Raw genomic sequence first — 21545 nt, 5'->3', positions numbered from 1 at the left:
ATGTGCTGAAGTGCTTCTTTTATAAAGAACACCGCTTTCTCACATAACGCAGTGAACTAGCCCCTGCACGAGTGAATAACTGATTCTCGAGCCATCGAGATCAGCAGCATCGCCAGGGACAGCGCCGGGTAACGTCGCACGTAAGAAGGTATATATCTTTAGCAGCTTCCTAAGGTATGGTTCGGGGAACACGTCTATAAATGGTATACCTTTAGTTAAGTTATACCGTATTCGTAGCGCGCTAAGAGACAACATTATCAGGAAACGCAGCCCAGGTGTTTATGAATGAGCATTATTATGAATGATTCAAATGAGTATCTTTTTTTTAAAAAGATTGGAACATGTTATTCTGATGTATGTTATCATGATCTCCATTTTAAACAAAACAAAAACAATTTTAAACCAAATAGATTCTCAGTTTATCCTGAATTAGAGGCCGTTCACATATCGCGTCTAAAGCGTGTGGAAAGCGCTTTCTCCTTCTTTCTACAAGTGCTTGCGCTCCGGTGGCGTCTGTCATTGCTATGCAACGATGAACTGCTCTCTCCATGATGACGAGGAAGTATCAGCAAAGGATTAATGCATGCTGCGCTTATGGTATTACCGGTTGTGGCGAGCAGGACGAGGTCGAGGGACATGAGAGAGCGGCGCGAGACCGGTGGCGTGATTAATGATGAACGACACCTGCGCGACGTGCCGCTCTCTCACGTCCCTCGACCTCGTCCACACTGGTGTTGTCACACTTTGATTAACTGGTGGGGAAATATCCCAGCGTATGACTAACGTTTCGGGAAACACGTATTAACGATAAGGTAGAGCTTTAAAGTATAACTTGGGAACGAGGTAGCGTTAAGAAGGTTTCGGGAAATAAATTATAAATTATAAATAAATTATCATTAATAACGTGTTTCCTGAAACGTTCTTAGTGTTGCGCTTTTATTGAGCAGGTCATGCAATAACAGGAGTGAGTTATTTACAGCAATAATGTGATGCGGCTGCTGGGCAATCTGCTGAGTTTTGCAGGTGGAGCATTGAAGAGACGGCTGTGTTTGTTTGGGTTGATTCCACATATCAACAATGTATCAACTAAATATTTGAAATATCGCGTACCCCACCTTAATATCTGGCAGTTTTATGTCCATCTATAGTTGCCATAATCTGAAGTCTTAGTGAGTGTGTTTGCATCATCTGAAGTCTTCGTGAGTGAGACTGGATACAAACTGGAGCTGCTGAAATCTCTGGTGAACTTGCTGAGCATCCTAAGATAGAAACAGGGAAGCAACAGGAGAAAGATTAGCATAGCTGCAGCCCATATTATTTCAGGCAAAAGATGATCATGTGCACTTTTTACTATTTCATCACATATTAACTGTAGAACAAGATTATAAGATGTGTTAATTGAATGCTTGGCTAAAGAGTTGTCTTTCGCCTAAATTTAAATTGGGAGAGTGTGTCTGAGCCCCGAACATTATCAGGAAGGCTATTTATGAAAGTAAAAGAGTAGCAAAACTCGAGATCATAAAGATGTGAATTTAAGAACTTGTCCCCTGTAAAATACAAGTCTAAAGTTGAATTTAGAGATTTACACTCGCAGATAATGTCACAAAACACGCGTCCTCTGGGACTAACGTGACTTAACGCGTGTTTGCATTGGTGAAAGCATTAGTGAGAGTGCAGAAAATGCGTTGCAATGATAAGATCTTCATTCACGCGATCAACAGTCTGTCATCCTTTTATCTGATGGGAATAGATCTAAATACTTAAACTTCTCACGATTCGTTAATCTCACCATTGTAATAGTAAAAAACATATAATAGCTGTAATAGTAAAAGTATTTGAGAGAGTTTCACATGTAATACGTAGCTATTTCTAGCCATCAGAACTGGAGGATCAGCACTAGCATCTAGAACACAACAAACCATGTGACGATGATCAGCTCAACTCTGCTACGGTCAGGCCGCACTGGAGGATCTAGAACACAACAAACCATGTGACGATGATCAGCTCAACTCTGCTACGGTCAGGCCGCACTGGAGGATCTAGAACACAACAAACCATGTGACGATGATCAGCTCAACTCTGCTACGGCTCAGGCCAGGGCATCAGCACTGGAGGATCTAGAACACAACAAACCATGTGACGATGATCCGCCCAACTCAGCTACGGTCAGGCCAGGGCATCAGCACTGGAGGATCTAGAACACAACAAACCATGTGTCACAGAGCCAACAATATTATTATACAATGCCAGGTTTATTACAAGTAAAGAAGCTACAGCAGAGATGAAATGCAGAAAAGAGAAAGAATATAAAGAACATACAGAAAATTATTTCTTAATTAGATAACATAATTAGTTTTTGAGTTTACTTATTCATGTAATATTGCTCATACAGTGTAACTTACATTTGGATATCAAAACCTTCTTAAAATCAATTAAACAAATAAAAAATAATTTGAGAAATAAAAAAAATAGGAAAATAACAGATGCATGGTGACATTGGTGAAAAATATTGTGACAAACTGGATATGAAGTTATTTAATGAGCTTCCTTGGCTCACCTGTATCTCCTACTTCTCCGGCAGCAGCTTTCTTCAGAGATGTTGAAGTCGTGGAGCTTTGCCTCTGTTATGGGTTATTTTGTTGCTGCTGAAATCACAGAACATGTTTTATCAATATTTGTTCACCATTGAGATAACTTTAGTTTCAACGCAGCTTTCTCACCATGTAAGTGACGTCACCGATTACATACGTTTACGTTTGTGTTAAATAAATTAGCTAATTTCCCAGTAAAACCTTTACAAAACCTCTCATCTACACATAAGAGGTGATGTGATTAAAAGCACAAACTTTCATAAACAAAAGCTCAACCGAGTTAACGTTAACTTAACAGCTAACTATTAGCTTAACTTACCTCGTCTGAAAACGGTTGAGATGCTAACGGACTATTTCCGAAGACACCAAACGTTAACCATGTCTATAAAGTAAATATTCAACAGAAGCGTGTCAATTACAAGTAAGAGAAGTGTCAAGAACAGCTGTGTGTATTATTCGTGTGAATTTAGAGACTAATCTCACCTGAAAGCAGTGAAAACAGCGGCGAGAGAGGGAGTGTTGCTGCTACCAGTCGCAGTGGTCCCGCGCCGTCTCCGTGGCAACTCTGCGCCGCGGCCGCTCCAGTGTTTGAAACGAAAGCGACTTGAAAGTTCACGCGCACGGCCATTGATTAAACCACGTCAAAAATCATGCAGCATTTACAAATATAATATAAACATCTAGAATTAGAACTTTACTTAAATAAAAATCTCATTAATATTAAATTATGAATTTTAAAACTGATTTTGGAGATATATGACTCGTTAATTGGTGCAATGGCTTATGCCCACACATACTGCAATCACTAGTCTCACAATAATAATAAAAATAAAATAAAAACTTTTGGCTTAGTTATTATTCATCATTAGCCTAGTTATTTTTATTTTTTGCTAAAGTATAGGCCTACTCTTGGTAAGTGTTAATTGCTTTTACCCCGATGTCTATGAAAAATAGTAGCCTAGTATAATTTAATGACTTTTCATGTCAATCTGTGTTCATTTTGAGTTTTGACCACGAACCATATGCGCTGTCACTTTAATCCAGTGCGTGCAGGTGCAGCACAGGAGAGCGGCTGTTCATCTTTTTAAAAACGATGTCTGAGACGGGGAGCTTTCAATTGTGCCGCCTACAGCTCTACTATATTGTCTAAAAAGACCATTTCTCATATTTTTACCATATCCTTTATCAAAATGGTTAATTATAAATGACATTTTGTTGTTTGAATGAAATGGACCCGCGCAAACACAAACGCGACGTCGGCCTCCCGTATAGTGGGCCGACCCAAAGCCGACGTAACGGAGCTGGGAAATAGAGCACGGACTGACAGGAGATCTGCCTACACCTGGCCGATGCCTGTGCGATGCTATAAAGAGAGAGGCCGACGCTCGATGTTGGGCCGACGTCGGCCAGACGTACGTGTGCTATCTGGGTAGGCTATAAATAAATTAAACACGAAACCACGATTTTAAACTGATACATACAGTACACGACTTCTTTATAAGTCTAAATCGTCCCTAGAAATGAAACCAATTGACGCTGTATCACTCGCAAATTGTCGCGGTTGGTTAAGTTATAAATTCTTTAAAAATCTTTTTTAAATAAGGGAGCCAAAAATGAATACTCTGTCATCATTTACTTTCCCTCAAGTTGTTCCAAGCCTGTATGAATTTCTTTTTCCTCCTGAACACAAAAGAAGATATTTTGGAGAATTTCGGTAACCAAACAGTTGGGTAACCAAACATTGACTTAGGCCTACCAATGTATTTTCTCTCGGAAGTCAATGGGGCCCATCAACTGTTTGGTCACCCATATTTTTCAAAAAAATAAAAAATATCTTGTGTTCTGCAGAAATAAATTATCCGTACAGGTTTGGAACAACCTGAGGGAAAGTAGCCTTAAATGATGACAGAATTTCCATGTTTGTGTGAACTATCCTTTAATAGGCCTATTTAACATTTAGGTAGTAGTAGCCTACTTTTTGTAAGTGCATAGCTTCCGTGTCTTTCTGTCCATTTTTTTTATAACAGCTACCACAGTTAGGCTATTAGTTGTTTTATGTAGGCCCTATTATGCACAGCCTAGGGTTACTGTAATGTCACGGTTTTCTTGTGAAACATTTTAGTTGAACAGTCTGTTTTTTTTTTTGTTAGTTTCACAACGTTCAGAGAACATTCAGAATGAATGTTTGCAACATATAACGAAAAAACAATAAGTTCCCAAAATGTTAGCAAAAAAAAACAAAAACGTTTTTTTTGTTTAACTGGACGTTTTAAACGTTTAGAGAACATTTATATAACGTTTTCATAACTTAATGAACGTTAGCTAAACGTTCTTTTAAAAAAAAATTGTTACCTGGGGTGCTCATACCTTTATTGTCACCGTATTATAATTATAAAACTCGTTTCCAATAAAAAAACAGTTTAAATTTTAACACCTGCTGCAGACCCTCATTAATATTCAATGATGTGGAGATTATCCACAGCTTTAGGTCAAGCACACCTGACACACGTTCTTCCCTGTGAACGTTAGCATGTCGAAACATGTCAGTCCCGTGATGGCCAGAAACACCTCATTTATTTCATGAAGATCTGTAGTGTGGTTCAGGTATTGCAGCCGAAAAAGGTGGTATGGTACCAGGCAGGTGAGCAAGATAAGTACAAAGATGAGGTTTTTTATTTGGACCCAAAACTCCTGCTGGGAACGACTGGCCGATCCGTACTTGCGTATCATACCGTGCAGGATGATCGCCTGGATGCAGGTCTGAAGACCCGACACACAGATGATAAAGATGGACAGAATCATGTTCAGGGCGTAGACGGCCTTGTCTTTTAACACATCCTGAAATTTGAAGCACAGTGTTTCGCCCTTGTTATGATTGCTTTCATGCGATTGGCCGTATTGAGACAGCACGAGGGGTAGCATGATGAGCAGAATTACGACCCACACTAAAGCGCTCGCGCCCAGCGCGTGGAGCCGTCTGTAAAACTCAGTCCGTTGCGTTTTCTTGTAGTATTGCAGGAAACGTAGGGTAAGAATGATGGCGTAGACGGTAAACACCATGTATATGTGGATATGCACCATGGCGCTGACCAGTTTACACATCCCCGGACCCAGGCTCCATTTTTGAGACGCGAAATAGTAGATTCTGAACGGCACGGTGAGCAGGAACAGAAAATGTGCAACCATCAGGTTCAGGAAGGCGATGGTGGTTAACGAGCGAATGTTGGTTTTTAACAAGCTGATCATGAGGCCTAAGCCTGTGATGCCCACCAGAAGCACGACAGAGTAGATGATTATCAGGGCGATTCTGTAGGGCTCGGTGAGGTGGCCTGAGGGGGTTGAAGTGGTGGGTGTCACTGCTAGGCTGGTGGTCGTGTTGGTGATGGTGTTCGTGTTGGTGATGGTGTTCGTCGTCATGGTCCCTAGAGAGAAAACATACTGGAAGTCAAAGACAAGTGTGATGATGAAGTCGTTTAACACGTGGAAAAGACATCTGCATTGTTTCTGTTTTAGTACTCACTATTACATTGTAAAAATGTTTCATTTTGATCACTTGTATATGTTCCACAAAAAGTTCCTTTGATGTTATGATTTAACTCAGTGATTTATTAATTATACTGATGATTTAAATAGAAAAATAATGCAACAATTAAACTTAAAAGGATAGTGAACCCAAAACTGTCCATCCAAAACGGTTCAAATTTCTCACTTCTGTGGAATAGGCCTACATAAGATATTTTTAAGAATGCTGGTATCCAAAACACACACATTTCTCAAAATATCTTATTTTATGCTCACACGGGGGAAAAGAAAGCCTTACAGGTTTTGGAAGGACACAGGGGTGTTTACTATTCGGTATTACCATAAGGTTCCATTTTTTAACAGTTAACTCCATTAGTTAACATGAACTAACGATTAAAAAAATCTATCTTAATGTTTTAATCTTATATTCGCATATTCATTTTAATCTTATATTCGCATTAATCTTAATGTTAATTACAATATATAGCCTAATAATAGAGTATTTAAACCAAAGCTTCTTTTAATATTATTTCATTGACCTGCAGCTAACATTATTTATATATGAATCGTTGTATTTTTAAGTAACGTCAACAAAGATGAATAAATACTGTAACAAATGTATTGCTCATTGTTAGTTGATGTAATTAACATGCATTAATGTTAACTAATAGGACCTTACTGTAAAATATTACCAATTAAAGTGTTTTTGCAGTGTTCAAGAAACAGGCCAATAAAAAGCTAATGTACATGTCAATATATTTTGTAAACCCTCATTGCATTCCTTTAAACTTTAATTTTGAATACGTTGTGTAAATATACAAAATAATAATAATTTTAGCTCATTTGAATGTCCCACGCCACAATGTAGCTATACGTTTATGGTGGTTCTTTTTCCTTCAGAAAAACAACTGAAAGCTAGACATTTCAACTATATTTTACAACACAGGGCATTTAAAATGTTAAAATTGGTTTACATAATCAAAATTAACAGCTTAATGAGAGATTGAAGCAAGACACGTACCCTCAGAACAGATACTACACGAGTCGGAGATGCAGATCAGATGAGGAAGTAAGGTAATGTGTTTGTTGCTTCTGCAACTCGTTCAGTAACCACTATTTTAGCACATTCTCTCGACGAGGAGGCCGGACTTCTGGGTGTTTCATGATTCACACAGTTGCACATTTGACTTTTCAGTTTAGCTGGCCAACCTCAAAAACAATGAAAGTCACATTACCAACCAACCGCTCTGTTGTTGTTTTCAGATTCCAGTTATGATGAAATACTGCAAGACTACAGCCATCTAGCATTTCTGTTCTTTATAGTCTGAATGTATTGTAATAGTGCCTTTGGTATTTGGTATCAAATCCTAATATCACTGTATTCTTGTGTCTACACTTAAGCTGAAAAGCGAGGTTTGTGGTTTTTGGTTTTCCCCTGCATGTTTGTCACAGCTGCAGGTGGGTGAGGTGGGGGGGTTTAAGTATAAAGTTATTAATGGATCTTTAACAACTTATACATATTCCAACGGTATATGTCATAATGTTACATTATATCATGTAATGCATATGTTAATGCTATTAATGGCAGTTATGTTTAAACTACACTACTGCTCAAAAGTCTGGGGTCAATAAGATTTTTTTTACATCTCTTATGCTACACAAGGTTGCATTTATAGTACAGTAAAAAATAGTAACATTGTAAAATTATTAAAATTTAAAATAACTGCTTTCTATTTGTAATATTTAAAAGAAATGTAATTTATTCCTCTGATGGCAAAACTGAATTTATTTTCAGCACATGGTGTTACATTAAACTTAAAAAATAATTGTAATATACTGATTTGGTGCTACACTTGTTATTAATATCAATGTTGAAAACTGTTATTTGTGGGGGAAACCTTAATACAATTTTATCAGGATTCGTTAATCAATATGAAGAACAGAAAGAACACCATGTATTTGAAATATAAATCTTTTTCTATTAAACTGAACTTTAGGGTCTTTTACCCTAAAAATTCTTACTGACCCAAACATTTTTAAAAGTAATGTATATTTCCTATGTATTTTATTTGAACTTGGTGCTGACAAGGATCAAGGTCAGTGTTTTTGTGGATTTTTATTTAAAACATGGCATGACACTTAATATAAAGGTTTATCGTAAATAAATAATTGTGCACATTTACACAAAAATATTAAAAATACAGTATTATAAAACTAACCATTTACCATAATACCATCTGAGAATTAGATCCCAGTTAAAATCAGCTGTAACATTCCTCAACTTTGGCATAAATCATACAGTACATAATCAAGTACCTTCCCTTTAACCTGTGCCTGTCTTGAGGTGTTTCCCCCCCTAAAGTCTCAGAACTAGAACACCTATAAATTACATGAATGTATTAATAACAGATCACTTACACAGACCGTTATACCAAACGGTCTTCCTCTTACAGTTTAAAATGCAGAGTCATATATATCTTAAGTAATATTGATGTTAAGAAATTCACAGAAACAGGAAGACCCAATGCTGAACATCAGTCGACTTATATTACTGTACAGTTGGATGTTTGTTTGTTTTTTTGCACCTTGTAAACATTAGGAGGGAGGTCCAGGTGTGAGGTCATATCACCTAAAGTGCATCTTTCGTTTCTGTCCAATGATGATTCTCTTGGAGGTTAAAATGTGCGTCATGACACTCAGCAACATGAGGAAGATGGTCATGGACATTACGATGACATAGTGACTAATACTGCAAAACAGAAGAAATATTGTATCATATTTGTGAATTTACACACATGCAATGACAGACGCAAACCAAAAGTGAGCTTTTGCTTCACAGTTAACAAGATGGAAGCTAAAACAATACAGTTAACCCACCTAGTTCCTATGTCGAGCCAGCTTCCATAATCTTTTACTAAGAAAAAGAAGTGCTGGTGAAAAAGAATAGAAATATTCAAATAAAATGGTTAATATAAATAAGTATTTTATGCAATAAAAAAATATTGAATTTATTCTATTGCTAAGCTTACCAGTGCCATCAAGTCTGAGATGACAAGCACAACGAGGAAAAGGCTAGAAAACAAATACACATTTTATGAGAACCTATGCAAAATAATGTAATAAAACTTTTGATATAAACACAAATAAACATTTTGTTTACGTAATACATCTTGGATGATGTGAGGGTGAGTAAATGATTAGTATAATGTGCTGATGTATTAGCAAATCGTGGGAACGGATTATTCATTTGTAACCACGATTTACTTTTTCTTTTCTTTTTTGCATGTCCACAGGGCTCCATAGTTCATTTGTTTATCAAATACACTTGATTCCAAAGCCCTGATGAACAAAGAAGTGTCTCCAAATATAGCACATGCTATAATAAGCGGTAAGTCTGGAGCGAATGTGCACAAACAGAGAAAGACCTGCTGGTTTCCTGCAATAATAATTATTCTGCAGTGAAAAGTACCTTCGCGATGAGAGCTGCGTTGACACTTGAATGCTTTCGAATGTGCACATCACAATTATGAACGGAATTAAAACCTGAAAGAGGATGAAACAGTGGAAAGATGCATAAAAAAAATAGTTGTGCACTAATAAAATAAAATAAAAAAGGAGTATCAATTTTAAACTGCAGGTTGAGAAAGTGCCAATACCTTCCACATTAACAGGCCGCCCATGATGAACGGGTTGAAGACGGTCAGAAAGCAGTACACTGAGGCTGGATCAAAACTGTGAGGGTAGATCAAGGCATAGTTATATTCAAGTCTATTTTATAGCACTATAGTTCTTCAAGCAGCTTACCTGTTGATAGACGCAATGTTACCGCAGCCGAAGAATGCGGTTATTATGAAAAATACCTGTTTAAACAGTTAAGGACTAAATATATCAGCAACCATAAGACACAAATCAAATAGTCTGTAGTTCAAAAGGATGCAAAAAAGTAAGATCTCCGAATGTCATCCAGTCTCAGCTGCCTGATTTTCGTAATGTCAATATTTTCAGCAAAATCAATGCTGGAGAGCTGAGAAAACAGGAAACGGTACAATCAGTAAAGAAAAGCAAAGCTTACACCAGTTTATAGAGAACAGACATATTCATCCATGGAAGTGGTTAAGAAGACAAGATCAAGAAAACTATACACAGTGCAATAAGCTTCAACAACATTTTTGAGGCTATTTCTCAGTGGCTGAAGAATCCCCTGTTAGAGGAAGGGACAGCGTTACCTCAGTTCGATAAGAACTTTCCTGTGTGGTCATTGCTTCCTGCTCAATGTTGATCCATGCAAACATGAGCCATGACAGCATCGGAGGAAAAAGGGCCTCATACCTTCACAGAACACAAGCCAAAGATTTATATTTTAAATTATAAATTTATTTTCAATTTAAAATGTTCATGTAGTATAAATTATAATAAAATAACAAAATTATAAAAAGAAAAAACATGTTTAAAAAGCAATTTGCACACGAATTAATCATTACATCATGTAATTAATTTGATTTGTGTTTTTAAGAATATACACAACTTATTTATTTTTTTTACAGAAATTAATACTTGTAGATACTTTTATAATAATACTTATTATAAAAATATACAAAAATATGTATATTTCAAATAAATTCTGTTCTTTTCTATTCATCAAAGAATCTTTAAAAAAGTGTAGAAAATGGCTGTGGTGTGTTATATTTTTGTGGAAACCGACAATTATTTTTTTTAAATTGTCGGTTTCCACAAAAATATCACACACCACAGCCATTTTCTACACTGATAATAATAAGAAATGTTTCTTGAGCACCAAAATCAGCATATTATAATGATTTCTGAAAGATCATGTGACACTGAAGACTGGAGAGTATTGGCTTTTTAAAATAAAATAAAAATATTGAAAATATTGTATTGTATATTTTTACCGACACAATTTTTACCGACCCCAACCTCATGAACGGTAGTGCATTTAATTCTTAAAGAATTGAAATAATTATTTATTAGAATATATTGTCTGGAGTTGAAACCGTATTAAACCAGTCAGTTGCTGAATTGAAAACTTTTGCAACTTAACTGCTTACTGCACGCACTATGTGGTTTCCTTTCAAATACCATTAAGACAAACAACCTCAATAGAAGAATTTGACTAAATTTATCATGGGCTGAACTTCTGTTGAATTTAGCGCTGACACGTAAAAACTGTTGATAAGATAGCATTAGGTCAGTGGGTTTTACCCTGTGCTCAGAAGAAGGTAGACACACACCAAGGACATCAGTATACTCAGCAATCTCTGAAAGAGCCTGGTTGAACTCAACAAGGGTATCAAAAATGAGGACACTAAAAAAAGAAAGTGCAAGAGAGAGTAGGGGATGAAGTACAAACAGGATGGACGAAAAGAAGAAGTGCAATTCATTGGTTAAAGACTCATCACGGCTTATTTATAGTTGTCTATACTTAAGCTGTGGTAACATAAACAGTATTCAAGGGTTACTGACACATTTACTCACTTTCAAGTCGTTCCAAACCTGTATTGCTTCCTTTCTTCTACACACAATATTTTACACATATAAGCATAATACAGATGCAGTTAATGGAGTTTCATCTGTTAATCGAACAGTTCCAGAAATGAAAAGAAAATGGTTCGACATGAAGCTTGACTGCAAAAAACGAATAAGTTCACTTCGAAAAAATATAGCCCAGCCCTATTGAAAGCAATTAATTATTTGATTAGATTAAAGTTGGCTCTCACAATAAAAGTAAAAAGAAAAAACGTATGCAATTACTATATATATAATATTTTTTCAAAATGCTGTGTAAATATGTACCCGATTAAGGTGAATTAAAATGCAGCCTTATTAAAGAGCAAAACGTTCGGATGTTAAACGCACTATTTACGCGTGGCTGGGAGCAGGTGTAGATTTCTTTCGTACCAACTAACATTTGGAAAATATAAATAATAAATAATAATTAAAAAAAATAATACATTTTAATGAATCCGAAAATTTACGCCAGAACCACTTTACACACGATTTACACAAAAATTAGTTCTGCTCGTGTTTCATGAATGAGACCCAATCATTGTATGGACAAAAAAAAAAATTCTTGTAAATATTTCCACAGAACAAAGAAAGTCATAGTGGTTTGAAAAAAATAAAATAAGGGTGAGTAAATGATGATAGGATTTTCATTTTTGGGTAAACTACCCCTTTAATTCACTGAGTCTACATCAGTAATAGAGCATCATGGGAAAGGAGATGACAAACCTAGCGTGAACCAGCTTACGAGCTGGTTGAAGAGTGGCAGGCCTTGCTTCAGCTGCAGACTGGAGTGGGTGCTGGTCAGGGTATAAGCACACAGCACCACCTGCACCATCTGGAAATGCATGCAGATACGATCTAGATGGTTATATTTAGTACTGTGATAATGAATGAGCAAGCGATGAGATCGTGGAAGTAAAATGGTACAAACAAAAATAATCACAGAGATAATCAGCAATAGGAAATGCAGTGTATACTATAACAGACAAATTATACACAATCAATTGCAGTTCACATCTGCAAAATAGGTTGAACTTCCATTGAGAACCATAATGTTACTGGGGATCTTTTGTTTTGATTTCCATGTGCTTTTAGCTTTTGAATGGCTTTTTTTTTTTACATTCTTATTAGCTTATTATTTCCTAATTGTATTTTGGCATATCTTGATAAGTCATTACTTCCTAGTGTACAGCCCTTGTGTCCTCCGCGTCTTTTGTTCAGTGCCTAGTTCTTTTGGTGAGACATCTGCCCTAATTTCCTAGTTCTCATGTCACATCCTTCATTTCTCCACCTTGCCTGATCCTGCTCTTTACAGAACCGTACCCTGGATCACTATTTTTAAACACAGGGGATTGCGAATGAGGGAAACTGCAGTGGGTCTGTGAGTTGATGAAAAGCTGATAAAAATAAAAAAAACAATCAAAACTTATTTATATGGATATTACGGTGTGTTCACACTTGTAGTTTGGTTTGCTTTGTTTGATTCGGACCAACAACAACAAAAAAACATTTAGTCCTGGTTTACTTAGTATTCACATTGGCATTTTTAACACCGAACCTAAAGGCATAGGGATACGTCCACAACCTGATTGGTCGGCTTTTATTACGTATATATTTCGCGACAGAACTTACCCAACATACAAAACAATGGGCTAAATGCACTCATTGTATGTGCTACATGTGATGGTATTTTGACAAGCTGAGAACTCGTAAAGAACTTATAAAATGTGTAAAGTAGTCAAAACAGTGGCAGGAATCCTTCTGTCACACACACAAACGAAGATCTGCTGTGAGGAGAAGCCGTTCTGATGCCTGTACCAAACTGTGATGAGCAACACCGCGACTATGGCTGCATCCGAAATCGCATACGTCCCTATATAGTAAACTAAAAACAGTATGTGACAAAAGAAGTATGTCCGAATTCACAGTCCTCATAAAAGAGTAAGCAAAAAGTACCCGGATGACCTACTTCTTCCGGCGAAATTCTGAAGTGTCCGATGATCACAGGAGAGGATTTATGAATGGCAGTGAAGCGACACAACTGACACTGGTAGGTCACATGATAATGACTACATGGCGAATGTAGTATGTCCAGATCACATTCATACTACACGTGCACATACTTTTTTAGAAGTTGTGAATTAACTTCACAAACGTATTCAAAATAAGTACCTACTCAAGAGGGAATGCGATTTCGGATCTTTTCAGCGGTCTTGTTTGGTGCGCACAAGGGTTCGGATGACTGCACTCAAACTTATTCAAATGAACCGCACAAACAGAGCAATCGCACCAGGGCTCGATTGAATCAAGCCAAACATGTCAAGTGTGAAAACACCCTTAATATGTTTACCCAAAGTTAGGGAATCCCTCATCTCAAAATGTTGACCTAGTCTGCACCAAAATTTCTATGGTGAAAATGTCCTTGAACAGTGAAAAAGGATGAAAAGAAAGGCAAAAATGACCTGGAAGATGAACAGCTGACGATCCCTTCGGATCAGAGGAGAGCATCTCCATGATGAACAGAGGTATGAGGACAAGTTGAAGAGGGCCAGCACTCCAGCACAAATTCTGCAGTAAAACACATCGAATTTAGAAGATGAACTTTTCTGATGTCATTCAGTATCACCGATAAGGGAGTACAAATGTGTTTAACAGTTTATAAGAAGAAAGATAATTGTGATAAGAGTGCTCACACATAGTTAACGTTGGGTTCCCGTCCCACCACAGGCAACAGTGGAAACACGGCCAGAAAGAGACAGCTAAACATCCAGCTCAGTGACCTGAACTACAGCAGCATAAAGAACAAAAACAAGACCTCAAAAACACACCTTTCGAAAGCTCATATCAGAGGAGGCCTTAAGGTCACGGTCACCTTACCTTTGCTTTTGTATAGAGGCCAGAAACCATAGGCCACAGTGCCAACACCACCAGCCCCAAGGTTAACATGGCCCGATAGAAAAAACTCATGACCTAAAAAAACACCAGCAGATGGGAAATGAGAAGTGAAATCGTTAACACCTCTAATTTAAAAGAGCGTTAAATAGTTATATCACTAAAATATCTAAAACACTGATAACAGTCTTCATCATGTCTAGCACAAAGTTAAAACAAGCACTTACTAGTAACTCAATTCCGAATGCAACCAGCAAAAAATAACCAAAGCATTTGCTGAGTGGTAATGAGGGGATCGATCGAATCAGACCAGAAAGAGTTTCAAATCTGTGACAGAGAGAAAACATACAAACTCGAACAATCCAGTAGGGACAAGAAATAGACCTGGAATAATATTTTACAAATTTAAATGTGAAAATGTGATTAATAAATACAGATTTTCAAAATGGTCACTTTTTTTTATGAAACATGTACATTTTTTCAATTCGTCCTCTCTCGATCATGTGAATAATTTTGCACATTGTTGTGCCTGTCTATAGTTAATTCACATTTATCTTTATTCTTATTTTTTTTATTGACAAGAAATAGCTGCTTATACAAAGTAAGAAACTAATGACATAGGCCTACAGTATATATAAAATATATATATATATATATATAATATACACACACTAGTACAAAAATAAATAACAAAAAGAGAAAAAATCAGCTAAATATATATGAATACTATGAATAATATATGACCATGCAGGCATGAATGTATTATTTACTTATTATTATTTAATAGAATATCCATTTTTCATTCTGTAGATTACAGTTTTGTGATGGCTAAATTCACTTGTAGCGTTTAAAATTATCGATTTTAATGTTTTATTTATTTAGACAAATTCTTAAAGACTTTTAATCTTGAAGTCATTTATTGGTTATCAAACATAACATGAAAATAATTATTGGCCTAATAATTATTGCCCATAGTTTTAATAATGGGGTATTAGATATTTAATTATCCATGCCCATTTATCCTATTGTTACATTTAGATTACCTTAGTTAAACTTTAAAAATACCCAACAATTTAATAACACTGTTCAATGTAATCTATAATAAATCTCACAGATTATTATTTTTTATATGGTACATTATGATGTTTAAAATAAAAAAGAAATGCGTGTAGTATTTAAATTATTATTATTATTATTTATTATTCATTTGAGTTTAGTGATTTATTTTTAATTTATTTACATAAAATATGTCTTACTTATCATAACATTTATTTATAATTATCGGCCTAACAACTATTTGCCATAGTTTTAATGCTGGAAATAATAATCTGGGTCCTGATTACCAGTTAAGAACCACTAATATGCTGAGTTCTAACAAAGCAGGGAAGTAACTTACTCCCTCATGACGGAGTACCACACGGGCACAGGGAGCAAGCAGTAGATGTAGTAGGTCCAAGGACTCGACTGGACCAACAAGAACAGAGCCACAAGAAGACCTATACACAGAAACACCTGGCCTAGATTTCTTTCTGTTACCTAGGACACCACACAAAACAAACAGGACATGATTCACCTCGCACCTTTGAACACACTGTTTTATACCCATAAACCACTAACCTTCATATTAGCACAATGATAATGATCTGCATTTTAAAATACAACACCTCTTGCTTACCATGTGTGTGTTAGATGGTGGTTTGCGTAGGCTAGCATGAGTCTTCAGGATGAACAAACCCACATAAGAGGTCCAACCAATAAAACCCAGAACCACACTGCTGCCCAGGAAGAGCCGATCATATGTATGATAATATGACAAGCCTTCCATGGCCTGGGCTATGAGATCTTCACAATAACGGATCTGGAGGGAAAAAACGGAGAGAGAGATATAGCGAAATGAAAAAGATAATCCACGAGTCAGTTTGGACATGACGACAACCAATCAACACTTACTGCTTCATTAAACTGGCCTCTCTGGATCAAATCTCTTGCCTGACGCACAAAATCCATCTGCTTAGAGTCAGTGAGAGACCTAGAAGCAAAAAGGAGAATCTCACAAATTGATCTGACCTTGCCGGCTGTACAGCAGAAAACTGCTCAGCCAATCAAATTCGAGGACTGAATTGTTTTGTGAATATATATAATGAATAATCAACATTTTTGTCCAGTCGTAACATCAGCGAAAGGTTTAAATTTAACACAGCTATTTTTCCATACTGTACCTTTAAGGTTTTTACTTTTATGTAAATTACTTCTGTTATGATTGGCTAGCCAGTTCACATGTGAAAACTAATAATATAGTTCACATTGTCGTTTATCAGAAATGGCAATCATATGAATGTGCACGTGATTTTGACATTAATACTAAGACCATTTCTGAATGACAAATTTGTGCAGCCAAATGCAGGGTTCCCACACCTTGGTTAACCTCAAATTCAAGGACCTTTCAAGGACTTTCCAGGTCCAATAGCCTAAAATCCAAGGACTTAACCCTCTGGTCATCTTCATTTAGGGGTCACACTTGGCTCTGTCGCGGTCAAAAGTGACCGAAGCCCTGACATGCAACTTCTTTTTTTCCCCCAGGAAAACCAATGTAATATATTTTTGTTCAATAATATTTTTGGATTATTTAGAATTTTGAAGGGATTTTATGATACTACGCAATTATAAAAAAATTATGAGCTATTTTTAGCTATTATTTGAACTAATATATATATATATATATAACATATATAATATACATTTCACATGTGACACAACAAAAAATGTTTGAAGTGAGAAAAGTGCCATTTGGAGGCGTTAAAAAAACTAAAACTTGTAATGTCCTGTAACCAACTGTATAGCTCCCTATATAAAGGCTAGGATGGCTTGAGGAGAAGTAAATCATGGGCTAACTTTCATTTTAAAGTGAACTTCTCTTTTAACGAAGCGCGTAAATGTGTGTAACTAACGTAAATCAAGCAAGCTAGTACGTATAGGCCACAAAGTGTTGCCGAAGTAACACATTAGCGGACCGGAGGGAATAATATGGATTTTTTTCCAGAAAACTTCGTGCACAAAATAAATTCAAGCACTTTCAAGGACTTGTATCTATTATGATCGGTTTCAAAAACTTTCCAGGGCCTTGAAATCTTTTTTTCCGATTCACAAACTTTCAAGGATTTCAAGGACCCGTGGGAACCCTGTGAATGTAAGATTCAAGCCTTTTTATTTAAAACACACACACACACACACACACACAAACAAGAATAATCCACTTTTTTCATTATATGTCTTCTTAAGCAATGCCTTTTACTCACTGGTAGGGTGTAAAGAGAAAGGATATTGTTGTTGTTTTCTTCTGTGCCATTTTCACCTGATTTAATAAACACAAGATAGCTGGTTATTTCAAATAAAAAAAGGGGAAGAATAAACCAAAATGTCCTGTACTTTACCCTGAACTGCTCCAAGATCTGAATAGCATTTGCATACATGCTCTCAGCCTTAAAGTGCTGGCTGTTATTCAGGTAATTCAGTGGCAAGACACCCTATAAAGCAACAAAAGCTTCAGAAGATAACAAAACCACTGCACGCATACCTGTGTAGAAGTGAGCTGCTTTATGATTTATACTGCAGATCTGAAAGCTCTGAAATCATACTCACCACAGAGTTCAGAGGAAAGGGAACTCCTATAAGAGATGACATTAGTGGAGCAATATCAGCCTAGAAAACCATAAAAAGATCAGATTAGCAAAGTTTCAAACATTTATAGACATTTCTAAAGTAAATGAGACAGAAAATCTCACTTGATTGACATCCACTCTCTTGTATGTTTCTAGCCCCCATTCTGAAACAAAAGAAGGGTTTTGAAGAAATATTGACTAAATCAATTCTGCTGTTTAATGATGCCTGAATCTCTATTAAATGATGTCTGAAAACTAATTTGCTTAGAAGAGGATGGAGACGGAGGGGGTGTTAGACAATCAAGGGCCATTAAACAAACCTTTTAAATAATTATCATCATATTTGTGAGAGCCCGGGTCCCGTTGTGCTGTCTGAACCCCAGCGCCCCATGCTATCAGTGGGGTTAGCGTCTCTGATGGGTGTCCCGCACCGTGGGATCCTATAAAACACATACACGGATACTGTAGACATTTATAAGTGATAAATTAAACATTATTTTACCCAAAATGCTGACTTGAACTTAATATAAATCAGGCAAAATATAAAATAGCATTGATGTTATTTCAATTTGAACTGTTAAACACACTTTAAAGTTACAAAGACTAGGTCAGAGAGATGTTTTACCCCAATTTGTCATGCCATGATCCGACGTAAAAACATAAGCAGTTTTTCCATCATGCCCATAAAATTCGTCCATCACAGTGACAATTTCAGCGACACCAGCATCAACCAGGCCAATGTTCTCTAGATATTCCCTATAAGCACAGAAATCACAAAGAAAACAGTACATGAGAGGCTTTAACATTGGTAGTAGCTCCACCTAATGGTAAAACTGATGATTATATGCATTTCCATATATACTTGTAAATTACAGTTTAAGGTATCTCAACACATTAAACTACAATACAGTTTGTCTTGCAATTTTTACAACAAACAGGGTTTGAAAGTGGCTTTACAAGGAAAAGGTGTTGTTAATCACATTGCAATATTTGATGTGGTGAAATTATTTTTTCTTACTTTGACATGGGCCGGTGAGCATGGCCATTGGTGTCTATCCCTAAAAGATGAAGGAAAAACACATTCTGTTCTTCATGTAACTTATTCAGCAGAGCTTCATTGCTTTTGGCAACATTGAGAAAATCCTTAACAAAAAAGGAAACAAATAAAATAATTAACAATCATGTTCTTTTATTTATTACAAGTTTTATGGGTCTTATTATATAATGTTTTATATGTATATATGAATGTTTATTATATAATGTTTTATATATATACATATATATGAAGCTTTGCCATATATATATATATAGAATATGAAGCATTGCCATGACTGGAATAAATAATTAAAATTAATATATTAAAATAGAAAAAAAAAACTTTATTGTAATAATATTTCACAGTATGACTGTTTTTACTACTGTATTTATATCAAATAAATGTAGCCCCAAACATTTGAACAGTAGTATGTATGTATTTACAAGTATGTTTGAATATATGTATATCAGCGTTATTACAGTATCATTAAAACTACAACTATTAAAAACATTTCTGTTAACTAAAATAAAGTTAAAAATAAATAAAATATAAACATTAAATTAGATATATTAAATAATTAAATTAGATTCAATAATAAAATAAGAAATGTTGCCTTGGCAATAAACTGATATAAGTTGAAGGTGAAGAACTAAAATTATTAATTGGAAATAAATACAAATAAATTATAAAAACCTAAATAGCATTTTTTTTTTCAATGAATAACGACACATAATGAAACTACTAAACATTAAACTAAACTTAACATGAAAACTACAAATATAAAAATAAAAGCTAATTCACAATATTAATGAAACAAATTAAAAACTAAAATAACACAGTGTGTGTGTGTGTGTGTGTGTGTGTGTGTGTGTGTGTGTGTGTGTGTGTGTGTGTGTGTGTGTGTGTGTGTGTGTGTGTGTGTGTGTGTGTGTGTGTGTGTGTGTGTGTGTGTGTGTGTGTGTATATGTTATTATGATTAATATGAAGTCATAAAAAAATACATGCATAATAATTATTCAAGATTTAAATAAGATTTATACATTTTAATTAAAATAGTTTAGATAAAGCATGTTTAAATAACTGTTTATGATTTTCCGAACAGCAGATTCTTAAATGTTGGGCAATGCTCTAATAAGTATAAAAGACTTTAAATAAGAAGTGTGTGGGGTTTCTTCAAGTTTAGTTTCAAGCAACTGCATTAAAGCACATTAAGTATCCTACCTTCACTTCATCAAATACCCATGTATCAAGTCTGGAAGCATCAGTGGAGGCGAAATCCTCCCGCTCTGGAGGGTAAGTGTGGGTGTACACATGGTCTCCAGTGGCTCCTACAAAACACACATGCCAGTAAAGCTACCACATAAGGTCATTAAGCTCCCATATATCTACACACAGGTGTGTGGTTATACCTTTAGCAAACATTGGTAATATGTCAGGGCTGCCCCAACACCAGGTATGTCTGCTCTCATTAAAAACAGAATCAAACTCCACTGGATTCTCCTTCCAGCCTGTAAGCACAGAGATGTGAGACACATAATTAAGTTTACACACATGTATGTTATACACAGTCACATGTATGACTGCTTACCCTTGGCAACAGCACTAACGTCCTCATAAAAGCCAGCTAGTAGAGCCACGTGACCTGGCCGTGATTCTGTAGGGACTCGAGTGTGTGACACTCCCCATGTGCCGCGCTCTTCAATCACAGTCCTTATGACAGGGAACAATAGGAAGCACAAGTTAAAACTATGTATACACCATAAAGAACACAATAAACACATAAAACAATTATATTTAAGAGGCATAAACTATATATATTTATTGTAATACAGCTGTTGTATTAGATTTATATTTTCAGAAACGTGTATGTATATATGTGCATGTACGTATATATATATATATATATATATGCTTATTTAAGGTTGAGGCAGATATTAAACAGCAGATAAGTAATATTTTCTGAATCTTTCTATATGCAATTTTTTTTTTTTTTGACGAATAAGCATTTAATCACTAAAAAAGCGACTGAACTATTCTGGACCACATTGGTAAACAGGACAAAGATTAACCCATGTTCATCACCTTAGGTAAGGAGCCCTGCCTGTCCCATTGTTGTCTGGCTTAAAGAGACTGTCAGCTCTCAGACCATCTGCCACAAAGAGCACCAAGCGCTTGGCCGGAGGGGCCAGAGGGACACGTTGTGGTGTCATTCCATGGACAAGAGGGGACGTGAAGTAGATGTCAAATATTGAGAGAAAGAAGACTACATGGACAATGAGTCCCACAATGAAGAATGTCATCATCTTCATTTTGTCTGCTGTC

The 21545-nt window shown here is 35.9% G+C and overlaps 2 protein-coding genes and 1 long non-coding RNA gene across 5 annotated transcripts; all 3 read right to left on the bottom strand.

Moving 5' to 3' along the window:
* Positions 1 to 1127: 1127 nt before the first annotated feature.
* On the bottom strand, positions 1128 to 3207 carry LOC306992320. 2 transcript variants are annotated; one of them, XR_013796258.1, is made up of 6 exons: positions 3075 to 3207; positions 2911 to 2973; positions 2558 to 2645; positions 2134 to 2194; positions 1920 to 2039; positions 1128 to 1259 (listed from the first exon to the last, which is right to left on the bottom strand). It is a non-coding gene; the product is annotated as an uncharacterized lncRNA (long non-coding RNA). The 2 variants fall into 2 exon arrangements; XR_013796259.1 differs by lacking the exons at positions 1128 to 1259; positions 1920 to 2039 and having other exon boundaries at positions 2080 to 2194.
* Positions 3208 to 4815: 1608 nt separating this feature from the next.
* Positions 4816 to 8836, bottom strand: gpr141 (G protein-coupled receptor 141). Of its 2 annotated transcripts, none has more exons than XM_079601052.1 (2): positions 8699 to 8836; positions 4816 to 6013 (listed from the first exon to the last, which is right to left on the bottom strand). In XM_079601052.1, exon 2 carries the CDS (start codon positions 6006 to 6008, stop codon positions 5076 to 5078), a length of 933 nt encoding a protein of 310 aa, XP_079457178.1. In that variant the 5' UTR covers positions 6009 to 6013; positions 8699 to 8836; the 3' UTR covers positions 4816 to 5075. The 2 variants fall into 2 exon arrangements, with proteins under 2 accessions (XP_079457178.1, XP_079457177.1); XM_079601051.1 differs by lacking the exon at positions 8699 to 8836 and adding an exon at positions 7135 to 7272.
* pign (phosphatidylinositol glycan anchor biosynthesis, class N) lies at positions 8206 to 21532 on the bottom strand (the record flags this gene model as incomplete). The annotated part of the gene is made up of 28 exons (XM_079601041.1): positions 8206 to 8862; positions 8991 to 9043; positions 9143 to 9185; positions 9583 to 9656; positions 9770 to 9845; positions 9918 to 9973; positions 10051 to 10137; positions 10340 to 10442; positions 11334 to 11436; positions 12363 to 12471; positions 14099 to 14204; positions 14330 to 14421; positions 14514 to 14606; positions 14756 to 14855; positions 15925 to 16064; positions 16204 to 16386; positions 16479 to 16557; positions 17825 to 17880; positions 17960 to 18052; positions 18168 to 18227; positions 18311 to 18351; positions 18508 to 18627; positions 18813 to 18943; positions 19206 to 19330; positions 20445 to 20551; positions 20633 to 20731; positions 20812 to 20933; positions 21306 to 21532. The coding sequence occupies 28 exons, from the start codon at positions 21530 to 21532 to the stop codon at positions 8739 to 8741; spliced, it is 2802 nt and encodes a 933-aa protein (XP_079457167.1). The 3' UTR covers positions 8206 to 8738.
* Between the last annotated feature and the right edge of the window lie 13 nt (positions 21533 to 21545).

Source organism: Phoxinus phoxinus, assembly GCF_949152265.1.
Source record: "Phoxinus phoxinus genome assembly, chromosome: 24".
NCBI classification, from domain to species: Eukaryota; Metazoa; Chordata; class Actinopteri; order Cypriniformes; family Leuciscidae; genus Phoxinus; species Phoxinus phoxinus.
Note: the sequence above shows the minus strand (reverse complement) of the source record. Positions and strands in the feature narration are given on the sequence as shown.